The sequence below is a fragment of the Lissotriton vulgaris genome, chromosome 2_1 (assembly GCF_964263255.1).
Source record: "Lissotriton vulgaris chromosome 2_1, aLisVul1.2, whole genome shotgun sequence".
NCBI lineage: Eukaryota > Metazoa > Chordata > Amphibia > Caudata > Salamandridae > Lissotriton > Lissotriton vulgaris.
In genome coordinates this window covers 532,369,118-532,389,774 of record NC_141687.1, presented here as the reverse complement: position 1 = coordinate 532,389,774, position 20,657 = coordinate 532,369,118, and the positions used below count along the sequence as shown (strand labels likewise).

At 42.2% G+C, this 20,657-nt stretch overlaps 1 protein-coding gene across 1 annotated transcript in view; it reads left to right on the top strand.

Annotated features, from left to right (window-relative positions):
- The window catches only part of SATB2 (SATB homeobox 2), a 340,208-nt gene that overhangs the window by 184,475 nt on the left and 135,076 nt on the right, over positions 1-20,657 (top strand). The window contains exon 8 of the mRNA XM_086958615.1: positions 15,908-16,371. Coding sequence (XP_086814741.1) covers positions 15,908-16,371 — 464 coding nt within the window. The remainder of the gene's footprint in view (positions 1-15,907; positions 16,372-20,657) is intronic.

Genomic DNA, 20,657 nt, shown 5'->3' with positions numbered 1-20,657 from the left:
CTCTCTGGAAAGTTGCAGACCCATCGCAGCCCAGAGTGCTTAATATGGTCTTTATTTTCTGCTAATGTCTCCTTTAATAAAACAGAGGGAACTAAATGCCTTATTCCTAATCAAAACCAGGACTTCTCAAACATAAGCGACGGGATAAAGTTACAGATTGGGCTTATAGAGATCTTCCCCGGTCAAGCTTTTTTCCTCTTTCTCATGGAAATAAATAAACAGTAAAATAATTATACACTCTGCAAGATCAAAGCAAAGGCGCCCTTAAACCATCACAAATAAAAACCCGCTTGGAAAAAAGAAAGAAAGAGGGCATCATATTGCAAAACGCGGGGGTTAATGTTTAAATAAATAGCGGAGAGTGAATAATCAATAATTTGATATCATTAGCAACAGATGTCAGAACTGTATACAAAGGGGCAAGCTGGAGACTGGAAGTAAACATTCTCAGGGCTGCCCTTTGCCAATCACGCCCGAGATATGGGAACACAGACACTGCAGTCTGAAAACTGTGTAGGATATTTTGGGATCTGATCCCCACCACCCTAATATCAATTAACTCATTTACTCCGCCCGCCTTTCACAGCCCGCGGCTCCTTTTTCCGGCTGAATGTTCCACATGAGAATGATCCTGACAGGATTTAGGGCTCGCGGCCCGTTCTCGTTTGCCGCTCGTCTGGCCTGGTTCAACGCCAAGGACTCCGTGGGACACTCACGCGCATCTAGGGACTGTCCTCGCGCTTTTAAAGGCGAATGTTACCCAGGCCCCTGCAGTCTAGGGAGGCCGGGGGTCTGGGGTTGTCTGTAGCCGCCCCTTAAGCCCCCAATGGTTGCTTCACATTGTGCAGAGTGGCTCCATCATTTTATGTGACCACACTAGGTCCATTTTCACCATTTTGTATCCAAGAGTGTTTTTTTCGTACTTTTCCTTTGCAAGTGTAGAATCACTCGGAAGAGAATCGGCTGTACATCGGCCTCATACGGGTCATAATAAAAATGTACGGCAGCCAAAGGTGAGGAAAATGCCCTCACGTTCTGTGTCAGCAGGGCGCAGTTTTAACTCCTCTCTGTGTAGATTATCCAGACGCTACACTGGTAAATTGGAGAGAAACGATGGGCGTTATTCCTACTAAGGGTTTGTGTCTACTGCTGCATGGCGCAGAGCAATGCAAAACATAATTCTGATTTATCAACCATTATAAAAGCATGCAGGCCCAGCACAAGATTGTACAGCGCCCAGTGAATGCTTGCGCTCCACTTAGTAAGTTTCACCCTATATTTGGTGGAAGAGGAGGGTAAAGTAGGACAATCAGCGGGCCACATGAAGACCATTATCATGAGGACTCTCGGAAACTAAACCCGGGTAATAAAAAAATGACACAACTTTAATCTTCACTGCCCCGTGTCTTTCCTACACCACCCGCTTTTGTGTTGCTGTTGCTCATAATTGGAAGCCACTTCCATGTCTAGCACCAAGACCATTTCTTTACACTTCTCACTTCCCCATCAACGTGTAGTTCAGGATCCCTTATTCTCGAATTTTACTATGCTAAAGTATGCCCACTGCTCTGTTTATCCCCTTTATGTTTTGCAATGTCTCTTTTAGATTTATACTAGACCGAGCTTTGGAGGTAGGGGAGGCAACGAATTAGCATAGAGAGCCAAGACCGGGAGCCGGCTCGGCTCTAAGAACCCTTGTTCGAGCCAAGCCCTGGAAATCGATGGCAGTGAAATCACATCGAATCAGTCAAACCAAAATGGATTTATAGAGCGCTGCTTATCACCCGATAGTGTATCAAGGCACTAGGTTTTGTTTTCTGCTACTAGGAGGAGTTAGTTGAAAAGCCTAGTCTTTAGGCTCTTTCTGAATTGCTGCAGGGAGGATAATATCCTGAGGTTGAGTGGGAGGTTGTGACACAATCAACAAAAGAAAATTCCCCTGCCACTGATGGCTAGAAAATGGAATGTCTCACTATTCACTGGGATAAACGTTCCAACAAAAATACCAAGCCACCCTAATAAATAAGCTAATATGCATAATTTGATACATAAAGTTACACTTATTTAATACAAAATTCTGTCCGACATCCTTTCAATAAATACAGCATGGCACAAAGTAATATCTGATTAACAATGTAAAGAGAAAACCTTTTTTGTCCCTCACTTAAGCAACATTCCCACCTCCTCATCTATACCTACTCACATATTATATCACTCAAACCATACACAGGCAACTCTAATCAATCACACACTGTATTAAGTTATTATAAGTGTCCACAATGTAAATACAAAGAAACAAGTTGCATACAACTGGAGCAGAAGGAAGCAGATACATCGAAATATGATAGTGTAATGTAGACTACGTTAATTAATATGTATTCAAATATATCTGCTCATAATAATGCAAGTGTCTTCTTCAATCCCTGTTACATCCATTGTAATAATAATTGGCCTAGGCTTCTAAATACATCAATGACATCCTGATCATCCTGATGCTCCTGTTGTAACCTACACCAACGCGAGTTTCGGTGATCACCCAAATCAGGGTTACACCTTCAACAGGGTGCTCATATAGGATATTCCAATAATAAATGGTGGAATGGAGAGGCGGGGCAAAGCAGAAAATACGTATCTATCCACTAGATGGAGAACAGCAAATTTATAAATGGATTGGCGGACACGACCCCCTGGGTCCGTCTGGAAAAGGCTGCCCAATCTCTCAGGACTGGTCTGCATGGTGAGCTGGTCCCATGTTGGGATCTTTATGTTCATGTGTGAGTCAGGGAGGTTAAGGAAGCTGAGGGTGCTGGTGCCAGTGGGTTGAGGGTCAAAGTGTTTGTAAATGGTGGTGATCTTGTTGTGACATAAGTTTGCTAGGGTGTCGCAGAGAGTTTGGAAGGGGATAATGATGTTTTCGGATGCTGAGGGGTTGGAGAACTCCTTGATGATGTTAAAGAGTTCTTTGATGTGGTTGGAGAAGGCCTCAATGCTGGCGGCCAGGGTGTCTCTTTTCGTGTCTTTCAGGCACTGGTGGTAGTTGTTCAGTGCTAGCTTGAAGGAGGCACAGTTAATTTGGCTCTTTGCTAGAGTGCCAGATTCTTTCTAGGTGCTTGCAGTTGCGTTTAGATGTTTTTAGTTCTGTAGTGTACCAGCTGGTGTGCTTGGTGGGTTTCCCTGGTTTGGTAGGGGAAATTTTGATGGCCCAGTCTTTGAGCCAGGCGTTGACGTTGTTGATGGCTCCTTGAGGTTGGTGGTATCTGGGGTGGAGGAGCTGAGTGTGGTGATCCATTGGTTTTTGGTTATTTTGCTCTAGCCCCTGTGAGTGGTTCTGGGCTGGTTCGTGGAGGCAGCGGGGGTTGCTGGGATGGTGAACTAGATGATAGAGTGGTTCGACCAAAGAAGTTCAGTAACATGGCTGTACTGTTGCTGGCTGTGAAAATTAGGTTGAACATGTGCCCGGGGGTGATGGTGGGTTGGTTACCAGTTGGGAGAAGCTGAGATTGTTCATGATCTCAGAGAGGTTGGCTGTTGGCACCATTGTGGTTGTCGAGGTGAAAGTTGAGGTCTCAGAGGAAGATGAAGCTCTCTGAGTTGATGGCATTTGGGGCAGTAAAGAAGAAGGGACGTGGTCCTGGAGGTCTGTTGACAATGGTGCCTCGGACGGTTGTCTTTCCGTCTGTGTTGTTTTGGAAGTTGAGGTGTTGCATGATAGGGGTGGTGCCGTCTGAGGCAGCTGTGCAGTGGAGGGATTCTTTGTGGATGATGGCTGTTCCAGCCTTGTGCATGTAGTCCCGGTGAATTATCTTTTATCCATTGGGCGTGGCGGCAACGATGTCGCGTGCGGATGCCGGGTTGAACAGTGTCTCTATGAGGAAGATGATGTCGAGGGAGAGGGAGGTGATGATGTCTCAGACCTTGGTGTCATGTTTGCAGATAGATCAGGTGTTTATCAGGATGCAGTGGAGTTGTTCTGGGTCAGTGGTGACGGCTCGTATGTGTGCGGGTTCTGACATCACAGGAGAAGATACAGTGTGGGCAGAAAAATGGCCCTTCTGTTGAACATGGAGTTGCAAGGCGGCAGTGATTTTTGTTGGGTTTGGGGTTCAGTCCCGTCAGCTCGGCTCTGGTGTAGCTGGGTGGTCCGAGATCCAGAGTTCCTGGTGCTGGGTACAGTTCAGGTGCGGACAAACACAGCTGGGCTTGCCTTTGGCACATTGGCTGCACACCTGCTGCATGCGACCGCTTCGCAGCTTTGCTGCGATCTCCATTAAGTAAGTCCTGGGAGGGGCGCTGATCAGGGTGAGATAACGAGTGGGTTGGAAAGAGCAAGGAAGAAAAATTAGTCAATGGGGAAAACCAACAGTTAAGCAATGAGGAAAAGCGAGTCAATGGGGAAAACACGAGTGAAGCAATGAGGAAAAACTATTCAGTGGGAAAAAACAGGAGTTAAGCAGCGAGGAAGAACTATTCAGTGGGGATAAAGCACGAGTTAGACGAGTTAGTGGAGGAAAATGGAGGGGAAATGAGTCAGTGGGGAAAAGGCAAGAGTCAATGGGAAAAAAAGCATGAGTTAGGGGGAGGAAAAAAAGAGAATAACAAGAAAATGGGGGAACAAGTGTTAGACAGGGAGGAAGAGCGAATGAACTGGGAAAAAGCATGCTTTGAGTGGAGAAAGAAGGAGAACAAGGGTGCGAGTTAGGTGGTCAAGCGGGGAAAAACAGAAAAGCATAGTAGTTGGATGCAGCTGAGCACTGGTGAGGGGTTTGGCTGGCAGCAGCAGAGGGGAGCTGGCCATGGACCTGCTCAATGAGTTTGTGCTGCACCTGCATTGAGTCATTAAGTAATCCTTGGAGGGGCAGGGGTGCAGAGCGGGCTTATTGGCAGTTGCAAAGCGGTGTTGAGATAACGAGAAAGTTGGAAAGAGCAAGGAGGAAAAATGAGTAGAGTGGGCTTATTGGCAGGTGCAAAGCGGTGTCGAGATAACAAGAAAGTTGGAAAGAGCAGGAAGGAAAAACGGGTAAATGGGGAAAACAAGTGTTAAGCTCAGTGGTGGCCGCCACATACAAAGAGTGAAAGGGGTGGGCCTGTGGAGGGAGGGGGTAGTTTCATAATAAACACAAAAGGAAAAATTACCATATGCTGCCAGCCACCTCCAGCTTTGAGCCTGGTCGCGTTATTCTTCCTTTTCCCAGCAGGCACTGGGGCTGCTCCAGACTCACTGCCTAATACCTGCACTGTTCTCATTTAAAGAGAGCAGTGCAGGTTTTGGCCTGAGTGGGCTGAAAAGACTCGCTTGGGCACAGGTAGTCTGTGCTGTTTCTCCAACATGGCTGTTCAATACAGCAAGAGCCAATGGGGGAAAGGCACAAGTTAGGTGCAGGAAAGATGGAGGAAAGAGAGTCAGTGGGGAAAAAGGATGAGTTAATTTGAGGAAAAAGGAAGGAAAATGAATCAATGGGGGAAAAGCACTAGTCAATGGGGAAAACATTCGAGTTAAGTAGAGGAAAAAGGGAGAAAAATGAATCAATGGGTTAAAACACTAGAGCTTGACACAGAGAAAGAGCGAGGCAATTGGGGCAATGCATGCTTTGAGTGCAGAAAGAAGAAGGGCAATAGTGCAAGTTTGGTGGTCAAGCAGGGGATAAAACAGCAAAACACCGTAGTTGGCGGATCAATGTGGCCGAGCACTGGTGTGGAGCTCTGCTGCCGGCACTGGTGTGGAGCTGGCTCGTGGACAGTGCTCATGCAACAAACAGCATTTGAAGATATGATACTCTCATTAAAATTAAAAAACAGTATTTCATCAACATGCAGGCGATTTGATCCCTAATACCTCAGATTATTTTTGTATAGCACACCCTGAACTCACGTTTTGGAAGACGTTTCCATATGTCATAAGGAAGAAAGAGGAGGCTCTATAAAGTAAAATACTTGCCAAGGAGAACCAACAATGTGGTCATGCAGGGCAGCCAGGACTGGCCCCAGGCATTCAAGTTTCACATTATGCAATTTACCAACTAGATGGCTACCTCCTTCTCTACTTTATAACACAAGCATTTATGCTTTATTTTTTATTCTCAGTGCATGACGAAAGAGCGTGAATGGCAGAGAGAAGCCACATTAAAGCTTGGTTTGTTGAAGGCTCGAGATTCCAAGAAGACTTGCCCTGAGCCAGAGCGAAATCCTTCGGCTTGAGCCTGGCTCGAGCTTTGAGGCGCTCGCCCACTTCTACTTCGCTTCCATGGCAGTCAGGGCTCTTCTTTAAAACCGTTAAATTGTGAATCTCTCAGTCGAGCAACCTGGAAGAAGCTGAAAAAGATACATTATACCTGGAGAAAGCTTAGTGAATTGGTCAAATAGGTCCTTTTTTAAAGTTTGGCAGATGGGATACTGTGTCACAAACTAGCAGATATCCTGTCCACCTTAATAAGTGCCATAGACTACATTGCATTTATACTACAGGGAAAGAATAACCACCAAATATCTGATGGAGTAGCCTGCCTGCCAATTGTAAACTAAGGCCCTAAGTAACAAACTCATAAAGCTTTTCTCAGGCATAAGGAGTGCATTTTAAAAGTTTTGAAGACTTCCCATATTGGTAAACTGTTGATGGCTGCTGTCCTTGCACCAAATTCGAAAGTTGGAGTCTCTCTTGTCCTGGCAAATCAATAAGCATCGTATGTATTACTTTCTATAGTGTAAGTAATGTTTTCCTTCTTTGGTTCAAGTTTTCTTTGCTTTTTTAGTTTGAAGGCTTTGTTCAGGTGTTGTAATACATTCAGAGGGCTTGTGAAAACACTTATTCATAATTCTATAGGTAGTATGATTTTTTAGTGAGTTGCATCAGCACTCGCGCCATGGCGACGCCGCTGCTCACTTTATTGGGTACGGGGTTCCCACATTTTAGCCTCCTTAATGTTTCTCCTCTCTGCACAGTTCCCATGGATGGTTCCTAAACTACTGCAGAAACATATTTGGTAATGCCGGTCAGAGATTGAAATCCCAGCAGAGCTCACTTCCACTTTGTCCTAACAGAGGTTGATAAAACAAGTCCCATTTAGTAAGCCAATTGTACCATCAGTCAATTAAGAGCAAACATTCAAGTCAGTTTGTGGAATTCCGTGTAATAATGATTAATAACATTACTGTTATCATTATTGTTATTAATATAATTCTTATTAAACATACATTTCTTTCTGAAACTTCTTAGGCACTCACAGATTTTCTTGTTCTCCTTCTGAGCTATACTGTAGTAAAAATCAAAACACAAGAAACTCTGTGGGTATTTGGTCAGAATGAAATAAAGCTTTGGCAAAGCCAAGTGGTCACACCAACTAAAGCTATTGTCTTTGTTAATGCTTTCCAGCCATCTTGTACAGCAGTGCATCTGCTGTGCAGCAGGGCTAAAAGTAATTTTTAAAAAGTGTTATGATTGGCACCAGCACTAGCTACATCATAGCAGTTTTTTATTGCTTCCTCGAGGCAACACAGAGAGAGGGAGGCAACACTAAAGGCGGGAGGCAAGGCCGTTGGTGGGGGGCACACAGGCAATGGAGTGTGTGCCGGAGTGGCTCCGGGCAAGCTGATGGGCAATGGAGGGAGCACACACAACAAAGGTTGAGATAGCAGGCTAGTGGTAGGTAGATGGTAGGTGGCAGGGAGGGACAGTGGGCAAGCAGATGGACAACGGAGAATGGGAGGGAGAGTCTGGGGGAAAGTAGATGGACAATGGAAGTTGGGAGAGAGGAGCAGGGGCAAGCAGATGGGCAAAGGCGGGTCAGCAGGAAAGAGGAACATGGGGGGAGAAGTACAAAAAGGAGATATCTGAAAAAAACAGTCTTGTAGAGTGTTTGACAAAATTATAAAATTAGCACCTGAGAAAATATGCAGTGGAAGGTTACAAGCAATGCATCAATGCTCCAGGGGAGGGACAAAGACGAAGAGGAAGAGGAAGAGGAAGGAAGCCTACGGAAGCTGACCAATAAGAAAATAAAAAAAATGAGAGTAACAATAAAACTAGCCCCCGGTAAGCAATGGCAGACTCTAAGCCCCCGGTAAGATGACAAAACGTCTTGCAAGAGACAGAGCATTCACTGTCTTAGGCGAGACCTATATAGGGCTATTCTTGCATCATTAGTGGACGCCTGCCAGCTACATGGAAACAGATTCCTAAGAGGCTAAATCTCTCCTAACCCACGTCTACATCACCCACAATGTCCAACAGTAAAGGTTCTGAAATGTCTTTGTTTGATGAAGCTCGTTTGGGGTGTAAGACTTATTGGGACATCATTCACTAAATGCCCTCTTTAAAGAAATAGAGTAATGCTAAAGAAAAGCTTATACATCCCAAGAAAAAGCCAAAGAGCTTCAGGAAGATTTTAATTCCGATATGTTTTCTGTTAAAGCGACAACATATTTCTTTTCCATGAACTTACCATAATAACTAACTTAAATTTGCTGCTTCTGATACTATGTTTAGCGACTTCTCAGTGGAGTGCGCATCCATACAAATAAAATGAAACAGATAGCATAACCGTAAATATATAAAGCTGTTTAGAGAAGCCTTTTCTTGAAAGCAGAACAGCCAGTGTCCTGGCGAGGGCTCCCTCCCACACACAACAGGCAGTGTGTGTGGAGGAAACAGAGCGGAGCCAGCGCGCGGAGGGAGGTGCACGAGACCGTATCTCTGTTGACAGGCATAGCACTAGTAGACATAACTGCTTATCTAAGGCTTGGGAGCTCCAAACGGGACAGGGGGGTCTGCAGACACCGAGCTCAGATGGCAGACTCGTCGGTAAGAAAGTGTGAACGCTTCCGGATTGCCCGAGATGAAGAACAGCGGGGTTTGAGAAGAGCCAGTCAGCTATCAGCCTTATCTTGCATAACACCCATTGGATGGGTAGAGTATACACCTGGGACAAGATAAAACAAGTTTGCATTGGCGACGGTCATTTTTACTCTGACCTTCGAACTGACAAACTAATGCAAAAAGGCGATGTACACAATCCGAGAAAATGCATTGTTGCAACATGTGGTCTATTCAAGATTTTTTTTCATGAGTCCTTTGATGGAATCGCATTGCAAAAATGTCCGACAATGGTGCAAAATTATGTCATCTGGCCTTCGTCCTTTGACGAGAGAATCATTTCTCTCACAAAGGTAAAAGATGATAGCGTACAGGGTTCATGCACATGCTAATGGAGAAAAAATGAATGGAATGTCACTGCCGAGACTGCAAACAATCCGCAGAAATATTCAACTGGCGACGTAGATTAATGGTTTTGTTGCTATGGTTCAAATGGGGTTTGTAGGTATATGACTCCAGGAGGATGTGGTTGAATGCGAGAGGACTGTAGTTTATCCTTACAGGGTTGATACAAAGAGGACCGCGGTTAGTTGTTATTGTGCTTCAGTTGTTTGCAAAACATACGTGGCTTGATTGTCAAAGTGCGTTTACATTAAAAGTTTACTTCGACTTAAAATTATGTTTTTTTAGACAATTCACAAAAAATCTCAGGATTATTGCAGGGAAGTTGCAGTAGTTACCTAGAGTACTTGCATATCTGAGGCTTTGAGGACACATGCATGCAGCTCTAGTTGTGCATTTATGCCTAGGTAAAAGCAAAGCAACAGTGCATTTGTACTTTAACCCCTTTTGCAACACCCCACCAATTTTAGAGTTGTTTTCTCCCTGGACCCTCCCGGGTAGAGGCTTGAAGCTGCTCTTGATAACACTGAATGTTAATATGGAGGCCTAATATGTGTCTTATAAAACCATATTATTTCCCACAAACATACACGTTAGTAGGGGTCACATACTTAAGCGGGCAAGGCCACTCTGGAAGACCCACAGCTCCCTACTCCTAGTAGGAAATGTTCTCCCATTATATTGATGTAATCTGGTGCATGAGATCATCCATTATCTAGGGTAAATTTTATTTATTTTATGAATAAATAAAAAACGTGTATTCACACTTGGAGGAGGGTCTATTCACAAACTATACTCACTATTCACTAACCTAGGGGGAGAGTCCTCTGCCTCCGCCTCTCCCGTCTTTTCTATGTAAAGATCTCCACCAACATGGCAGTGATATCCGCGCAAATAAGTGTACGATTTATGTGCAAATGTGGGATGGACCGGGGTAATGGTAAGAAAACTGGGACTATCCACACCTAAACGAGAGGGGTTTAAGAACATGTAAAAAGGGTTTAGGGAGGGACATGCTACACACCCCAAAAAAAGTAAAATCATTGCTGTTCACAAACTAATCTTCTAAAGTTACTAAATGCCACAAATACAAAATAGATGTAAATGTACTGCAGCCCAGCCCTGAACTAAGTCAAGTACCATACCAAGCTACTCGTATACTGCAACATCCCCAAGGAGAATAATTGAAGCAGAAAATTAAAGTAGCACTCCATGGGAAATACTGTTAACATAATTAGTGTATATGTGTTTTTGAATTAAATGTAAATATATTTGATTAGTGAGCAAATATATTTAACATTAATCATTATTAACTTTCTTTTAAAAACCTAATAGTTAACCTATTTAATTAAAAGTATTACATTATACTTTTAAATGTCAATAAAAGTTAGAAATAATTTTGTTTAATGAATAATATTTATAAAATAAGTTAAGCTGCTTAAATTATTTAATTATGATCATTTCATGAGCATTAATTTTGAAGAGTTAATGCTCTGTAACATTTTGTTTTATTACTTGTATTTTAAATTATTTTACATTTCTGTCCTACATTAAAATGTTTAAAATATTTTTCCCACAGCGAGAACTCTACCAAATTGGCACAGATTTCCAAAGATATGTGAAAAGGCTACTAGTATTAACTTTATATTTGGTAAATTTAATCTTAGATGTTTCAAATCCCTGAAGAAAAGGTGTGGAGATCGTCACTTAGGTGCAGATTTAAACTTAAAAATGGTGAATAGCAAAAATGTCTAGATTTACACTAATGCATAGTAGTAAATATTCATGGGTGACCAGGCCCCATATAGAGTCATTTGAGTATCTAATTTCAACTTAGATGTGCAAATACCTTTCAAAGTTGGGGAAATAGATAACATTAAAGAGGTACTCTGTATTATATAAGTCCAATTTAGATTTCTGGCTAATGAAGAAAAGTGTTGCATTTAAATTCTTGTGCAAAAGGAAGGTATCGGTGGTATAACACGGTCCACTAGTTTAGCCTTCTTTTTTGCAGCATGTCAATGTAAAACCATTAAGGCCAGGGACACCTTAAGGATTTTGGGGGCCCTGGGCCAAATGTTTTTTGGGGCCCCCCATTCTGAACAGCTTTGATTTTTTGATCAAATTTCAGGTCTTTCATGCTCTGTTTGTCCAGATCACTGACAGTGCACAGGCACACTCCTCAAAATCGAAATGTGTTTACATCTAATATTCAGGGACAGTGATGTGTGTTTTCAATATTGTAACACAGCAGCAGCTTACTGCAAATAATCTCTGTGACCCCTCTCTCCCATTTCTCATATGAAAGGTCCTACTTTGATCTTAAGTAACTTTTTTTATGGATGTTGCATGAAACAAGCACAATGTTTCTCTGCAAATTCTCTTTAATAGACTCTCACACATCACCCACATTAAAAATGCATTTAAGGAAAACGATGTTTAAAGCAATCTCTTTAAGAATTATTCAAGGTCATCAGGGCAAGGCTCAAACAGAGCTGGCTCTGTCAGGGGGACCTTGGGAAGGCTGGGGCCCTGGGGCAGGGCCCACTTTGGCCATGCCTTAAAACATCTCTGATTACAGCACAAATTGCACAAATGGTATTTTCCTATAAACATTTCATGGCTTAGGTGAAATTCCCAGAGTGTTGAATATCATTATGAAGTATCTACTTCTGTATTTGGCTATGCCCCTTGAAACCCACCTGGAGCTGCATAAAGCAGCACTGAGCGCAGTCATGCAGCGTTAGAACATGGCTGAAATTCCTCTAACATATAACACACAAGGAGAGGGGAGGAAGAATCATAGAGTACACCCTCCACAGGTGGCATGCTTCATCATAGTGGTCTGCCTCATATTAGACAGATATAAGTACCAACTTGGGTTGCATTCCTAATATTAGGTGAGCTATTTAATCCCTATATGTTTGGATTTTAGGTTTTCCTATTTATAATGACGGGGGGGAAGAGAGCAATAATTAGTAACTATAAATGTATATTACCAGAAATCCAGTGGTGGGTACGTCCTCCACTACGTTGCCTGCATGGAAGTTCATGAAAATACAATTATGTTATCAAATGTTTTTAGATGTTGGTAGTCTTCTGTGTAGGAACAATTGGTGGTGCATCAGTGTCTTAAAACTCAAAAGCAGTCTAAACGGCCCATGATAACATATGCAATGATAGCCAACAGCGTGTTTCCAAGGAATAGTTTTAGGTATCTTGATAAAATGATCAAGGTATACACACATTCCAGCACAGCTTTCACAGCATCTCAATATAGTATTTTAGATAGCATTATGTTGATAGACATACGCCACACCTTCACAGACTCCCGCCATCCACTCAGACAGTGATGAAAGCGGAGAAGAATTCTCTTTCATAAAGCTAAGTGAGTAAGGGTCCCGGGAGAATATGTACAAGCCCCTATCGCCACGGGAACGTCACTATTTGTGATGATCCCACGGCGATAGGGGCCTTGCCTCATGTGCAAGGCAGCTTTAAGCCACTTAACCTGGCTTAATGCTGCCTTGTACATAAGACACCCTTTCGTGCTATGATTAGCGTGAAAGGGGCGTGCTGTGGGTGTTGTGGTTTTTGATTCTTGCAAGTGTGAATGTGGTAAAACAGTTAATGATGACCGAAGAGGTGATTGACTTTCACCAGACCCTTCACCCCCATATCCTGCTTGGTCACTATGCATTAGTTTCTCTGTTTCATTGTCACAAGCTCAATTTAAGTGTGTTTATTTTAGTCTTGAATATTTTCCACCTGTCCTTTCAATCATTTTAAGAACGCCTTGGTAATCACAGATTACCGAGATTACCACGGGGAGGATACAGGCCTGACCTCAGAAACTGAGGCACCAGGTTCAAGTCCTGGCCTCGGCTTTAAAATTCTGTGAGTCTGAGAAAATCATTTAAACAACTTTTGACTAAAAGAAAATGTGTAATGTAATCTGGTGCTCAGGTGTAGCGTGCATGGCCTTGGACCAAGTTTGTCCTATATAAACCTGCAAAGAAAACCTCTGCTTGATGCGGATGGTCATAAGGGTCTCTATACGTTTGGCCACAGCTTGCCCACAATATGTAGACTTCTGCAATGAGTTTAGTACTGTCCAGGAATTTCTAGTGCATTCTATTTGTCATGGATGGTTGTTTAAAACTTGATCAGATGATAGCATTTTCGTTTTGTGCAGAGCTAAAAAGTTAGGACTTTGCCTATTTTTATGTACCTTGTCTTCTCAGCATAAATGAGCATAAACCACCTATAATTCTGGAATGGACCACTATCTCACCATAATGCCTCCCTGCTCTGCATTTAATAAGCAGATCGCGGTCAACCCAAAATAGAATATCGAACCTTCATACGCGTCAGTCGTTTTTTTCAGCCTTGAATAAATGCATCACACTAGCCGCAGACCATCTCTTCTTTTCCTGAGGAGGGGATTGCTGTAATAATTAGAGGTGTGCTACCCCACTGCAGGCTTGCCATCATAAGAGAGAGGGGATCCAGTGATTGACTTGTTGGATATATATATAAATATATATATATATATATATATATATATATATATATATATATATATATATATATATATATATATATATATATATATATATATGTATATATTTGCTCCACAGCAATTTTCTTCACAGAAAAGACTTGCGCTCAGGATAAACCACAGTTTATTAAGCAAAGGTATATATATATATATATATATATATATATATATATAATGAAATGAATACAATAATACAATGAAAACAATCCACCACTTCGGCAAAATTTACGAGCCCCCTCCAGAATCCAAGTTGCAAGAGTATTTATTACGGCAGAAAAACAAGACTCATTTCGCCTCACACAGGGTCTTGGTCACAATTTCTTCATTATTAGGCTATTTAATAACTTATGTAGTCATTGTTTTGTCTTGAACTTATACTATTTCAGTCTGCTACCTAGTAAGCATTTTACAATCCCCGTGCCTGCTTTCTCTTCCTTCCTCGACATTCATAACATCTTCCTTTCAAAGAAGATATTTCTTTCTTTACAGAAACTTTGAAATTCTTTCAGAGCTCAAAACCCATGTAGACCTAGATGACTTTGCCATCTTCCTAATTTTACCTCCCTCCCCTTTATTGTTATAGTTTTAGAAAGAGCAGTGGTAGTGCATCCGCAAGACTTCATTTATTGCATACTGCAGGCCCAGATTAACAACATCAATGCAAGTTATTGATGATGCCCTGACAATCTTTGACATGAGTGGCTACTCTCACCTCACCCTGACCACCATGACACCATTGATCATCAGTTCCTAGTTAACACCCTGACTGCCTGCTGGCACATTGAAGAATGTCATAATTGAGGACTATTTTGTAGTTGCTCAGTGGGTGGAGGTTGTTCTATGGAAAGGTCAATTCATTATTGAGGCATCAGGGAAAACATATACCTGAATGTGGATAGTGCAAGGGTGACAGGTGATTGGCACTGGTGTTTTTGTGATCAAAGAGACCTTTTGAGGTATAGAAAAATATCCTTTGTTTAAAGTTAATAAAAATGGTGCAGCAGGGAAATTCCAGGCCTTTGCAAGAGGAAAGAAATAAGAGGAAGCTATAGGCAAGGAATAAGAGGAAGCTATTGTAGTTCTTCAGCTTGTTCAAGAAGCAAGAATTGATCACATTGTTTGAAGAATGGATGGTAAGGTGGGGCCTGATTCCATATATGGTAAGCCAGTCCTAGTGAGCAGAGGTGGTGGTTGAGATGATAACGTTGGAAAGATTCATTGAGCTATTGATTGTTGTAACTGGTTTTACATAAACCTCTCTAATAGCACAATTCCCAAACATTAGTATGTTCTGAATACAATGGTACGGTTGGCTACTATCCACAGTGACCGACACCATTTCACTCCAGCCCCGAAATTCCCTAACTGTGTTGTGAATTATTTGCATACTCCATGGGAGGATTGCCTTCATTGTCCACCAATCTGTCCATTGGTCACTATAAGCCAAAATAAATGTACTAATAAACAATCCTTCTGGAAACCTGTCATGTTCCCTGTATGTAGTCTTCATGAGAGGTTGACACTTCATGAGATAAGCTCAGTCTCTAGACAGGGACTTGGCACATAGACCAGGCTCAAGAGCATCTGTGTAACATCCTTCTGAGAATGTAAAGAACCATTCTCTTGAGTAGTTTATGTTTGTATTATTAAGAATTAACCATCAACCAATCTGCACGGTTGTAAGCCGAGGTCACCACGGTAACAAGAGAAGAGACATGTAGCCACTATCTTCCAATCCAACACCAAGAGATACCTTCAGGAAGAGAAATCAGGATTTTCTCCAGATTGGTACATGATATTTGGGTTTGCTTGTTTGGAAAGGATGTTAACTAAGTTGTAAATAGAAGTTATAGATGGAAAGAAGTCATGCTATATGGAGCCTCGAACGCATTGAGTAGAACACTTTTGAAGACGGTCCAGAGGGATTCATGTGTATTATTAGTAGGAGATTAAAAGAGAAGAGAAAGTAATGGTAACGCTGGAGACTATATAAGTTTGAGGTGCTGTGTTGGAATGTACATGGGAAAACATAATGCAGCTGTTGTTGGTATGTATCAGTATATTGTCTGTGTGTATTTTTTTTAAATAAATTTTGAGCTGCTGACTCTTGGTCCTAAAGCATCTCTTCTGTCCAACAGTTGAAAGGGAAAGTATTGCAGACTACTGTGTTCTGGGTCAACGGCCTGCACACTTGCCAAATATGACACAGATGGGAAATCTGAAGACAAGTGAGCCATCACCTCACAGCCCACTGCACCACAGCGCACCCATCCGAAGTCAAGTGCCAACCCTGCAGCCGCTAATGAGCCCTGGACTACTGTCTCCGCAGCTCAACCCTCAGCTGGTCAGGCAGCAGATCGCCATGGCCCACCTCATCAACCAACAGATTGCTGTCAGCCGGCTCCTGGCGCACCAGCATCCGCAGTCCCTCAACCAGCAGTTCCTGAACCACCCACCCATCCCCCGAGCAGTCAAGCCATCCGAGCCCACAAATTCATCTGTGGAGGTCTCCCCAGACATCTACCAGCAAGTGAGGGATGAGCTGAAGCGAGCCAGTGTATCACAGGCTGTCTTTGCACGGGTGGCATTCAATCGAACGCAGGTAATACTAATATTCTTCACCTTCTGAATTATTTCCAGAATCCTGTAGCGCCTAAACGAGAGAGTGGAACACCAACAACCCAGTCCAACAGTCTCTAATCATGGTTGTCAAGGCCCACTTGCTAGTCACTTGCAGATCATAAACAAAGGGCTTGACAAGTTGTGGCCTATTTCAAGATATAAGGATTCTTCTCCACTTTTAGTGTTCCCCTTCCCACTAATAACTCAGGATAGACCAGATAAGTTTTCCCTAGACTCTTTACCTACAGCAAGTGATTTTTGGACTGAGTGGTTGGTGTTTTTTAACCTCGGGACTCTTGTATCAGTGTGTATATTTTGGGGAACTGTCCACGGCTGTATCTTCCTCCCTCTCTACAAATGGTATAATCTTCAATTATTGATCCGCTCATACACTGGTGGTGTCTTCAAGAGGCCATCCACTGGTAGTATCTTTCCTCCGCTGAATCACTCTGAGCCTAAAATGGTCTTTAAATCATACCATGCACAAGCAGTAAGTACCCTTCCCTTAATTAACTCAATCAAATGGTGCCAGAATGAGGAAATAAACAAGCAAAACCATCCACCAATGGGATTGTTCACACCTTCCTAGGCTCACCTGTGAGAATGCGCACAGCTAATACTAGGATTGACTAGTTCACGACTTATAATGGTACGTTTGAAGAAGAGGTGGTATCTAAGGACCTCTAGGCCCTTCCTCTTCATAACATGCATGATCCTGTGCAAAATCGGAGATCATATTTAACTTTACTTTCTCTGTTATAGCCAGGTACCTCCTTCATTGTGCTTCACAGCCTCCTCATGCCCCCTGCATACATCACCTATTCTTTTGTATTCGTTAATAATCGTATCGTATTGAGAAGAGCACTTCTGGAGAGTAAACTCGTGCCAATATTTGCTCAGCCTGCAGTTGGTCTTCTTTTCCTCAACTGTTTGAGGGTTTATTGACGCTTCCGCCAAAATGTGAGATTCGACCAGAGGTACCCAGGTGTGGTATTATCTCACTGTCAAGGGTGGATGTTTGTTTTAAAAAAGATTTTCATCCTCGAGTGTAGGTAATTTATTGACACAGTCAGAACTGCAGGGCAGAGCATTGGGTAGAACTAGAAACCCAATAAAAATGAATATTAATTAAGCCTTGGGTACAGTTGAGGTATATCATTGGAGAAGGAGATCTTTAAATTGTGTGCCTGCATGAAAAGTAAAAAGCAGTGATCTCTTTATCGCTCCCCTGGATCCCACCAATGAAAGCTTACATTTCATTTGAAAAACATTCAAAAAGGAACAATGCATAGTGAGAGGAGATTTAAAAAAGGAAATAGCCAGTTTGGATCGGTAATAGCTTTCTGGGTAGCACTGCCATTTTCACAATACAAAGCAGATACATTATTCGTTGAACCTCCTGTTGCTCTCTGCACACAGATACAGAGTCATGGCAGGCCATAAATAAGCATATAACTTGATTTCAGCAACTAGTTCATACCCTGAAAAGTCACACAAACATTGGCAAAGCAAATCAGATTTGCTTTATGAATGCTCGTAGTTGCTGCTGTTGTCTTTGCCAATGGTGAATTCTTTGAAAATTCACCAGCATTGGAAAAGCCAATAACGGTTACTGGCCAGCTGAAATTTATAGAAACAATGTTTGTATACTTTCAAGATGGCCACCATGATGTGTGATGCAACGTAACAAGGCAACATGGTGGCCACCTTGACAGAACTGCAAAACAATGTTTTCATACTTTAAAGGCGGCTGCCAGGGTGCGTTGTCACCTTTCGTGATGCAATGTGGCAGCCATCTTGAAAGCATAATAACATTGTTTCTTATACTTTGAAGACAGCTGATCACCACCAGTATTTTTGCCATCGGCATTGCCCAAGTAATTCGTGGAGGCCAGCTTAGAGCAGGAGAATGGCATGAGTGGAGGGAGTTAATATCGGGCGTGGGAAATGGAAGCCAAGAAGCACAGTAAAGTGCAGCAGAACCACATTCAGGCCATCACCCAGCATGCCCTCTGGTGCTTGGCTCTGTGCAGAGAAGTCAATAGCATCTCTGACTAGTACTGGTATGGGGGTTAGGGGAGTGGAGAGAAGGGATAGGTGAGGTTCAGGGAACAAAGGAAAGAATGATGACAAATAGAAATTGAAGCGTAAGAAAGAACATTAGGTCTGTGATATCAGCAGGGTAAGGAAACATCTCCTCAGATCAAAAGCAGTGGTAAAAAGAAATTCTCTAGATGTTGGACAAACACAGGAATATTGGAGGGAGATCATCCAAAAAGAGCAGGGAAGTGAGGTTGATAAGAAAGCCACACAATCATGATCAAGGGGCTGACCCATAGCCCACTCAATGTAGTATTGTATACGATGGTGTCTGTGACAGGCCGCTCAAGCTGCCTGCAGCAAGAACACCAAATTGATGTTTCAGAGTCTATCACCACTGCTAAAGGCATACATGTACAAAGACAAAGTTGATCCTATACATACTTTCCCCCCTTCATGCATGCATGCCAATATTTTGGCAGTGGGAGATTTGAAAAAAATAATCGGGTGAATGTATTTCTCCTATTGACTTCAATTGTGGCCTGCATTGGATCTATTGGCATGTATGGGACTTGCAAGTGTGCTGCTGCAGGATTTTCTCAATACCTGTCCAGAGCAAAGAGAAATCACTATGTCGGGCAGAGAAAGTGTGACAAAATGTTTTGCACTTGCTTGCAGGAGTAGGTTACTGTCAGTGAGTGCATAATCCGAGTCACATAAGCTTGGCCCCTGCCATCGGAAGTTCCCCAAGGAATCAGGTTCTTGCATGCAGGATTCGGGAGATGGGAGACTAGCTTTGAAACCGGTAGTCTCCTGTCTGAATCGGGAGGGTCGGCATGTATGTTCAAGCCAATATAGTATTCCTCTTCCTTTATTGGTCACCATGATTGCAAATTGTTATTGTCATTGCATTTATTTAGCGCTTACTACCCATGACGAGGCATCAAAGCATTTTTTTGGCGAGTAGAATGCTACTCCGGAACCCATATAGGATTAGTGTTAAATTAGTATAGTGAAATATAAAAGTAATTTGAGTAGCTAGGTTAGTCAGTTATTTGGATTCAGAATGATAGCGGAGGGATAGAAGAGGGAAAAAGGTGTGCATTTATATAGTGCTTGTTACCCCTGATGGGGTGTTGAAGCGCTTTTTTCAGCAAGTAGCACACTACTCCGGAACCCATAAGGATTAGTGGTGAATTCGTATATTGAAATATGAAAGTAATTTTAGTGGTGGATATTAATCAGTTATTTTGATCCAGAAGGATAGGGGAGGGAAAAAGGTTTGCATTTATATAGTGCTTGTTGCCCCTGATGGGGTGTTGAAGCGTTTTGTTCAGCAAGTAGTGCGCTACTCCAAAACCCATAAAGGATTAGTGGTGAATCAGTATAGTGAAATATGAAAGTAATTTGAGTGGAGGATATTAGTCAGTTATTTGGATTGAGAAGGATAGCCGAGGAAAAAACTGTTTTGCATTTATACATTGCTTGTTACCCCTAATGGGGTGTGGAAGCATTTTCTTGGCAAGTAGCAACCTACTCCTGAACCCATGAGGATTAGTGGTGATTTAGTATGCAAGCATTAGCTTCAGCTGAATGCACACTGATACATAGCTACACTAACTTCGAAACACTGTTTTAACTTGACCGCATAGCAAGCACCTTCCATGTTGAGTTAAAACATGAGCCTCTTGATCTTCTTTGATTCAAACCTGGTCAGCTTTTCAACTCTGAACTTAGTTGAATGCCAGTAACTGACTGGTAATTTTGTATTGATCTCTCTTCACGGTTGAACACATCTTTTCTTTCTGCATTATAATGTTTACCTCAACTATTTTATGTATGTATGTGTGTGTGTGTTTATATATATATATATATATATATATATATATATATATATATATATATATATATATATATACATGCATACATGCTCCACTCCGTCTCGCTACTCTGACGAGAACACACTGCACTGCAGACTCCGGTACAGTATGATTTGTTTTTTATTTGATTTTAAACACCATCAGTGGAAAAACGGACGTTATATATATATAAATATATATATATACACTTTTTGGAATTTTGAATGCATTGATTCTCTAAATAGCATTGCGTATGGTTCAATCTAGTAGCCTGAACAGCTCCCTGGCGCCCTCTAGGGTCTGGTTCTTTCTGATAGAGAACTACATAGATTGACTAAGTGGAAACATAACTAGTATAATAAAGGAA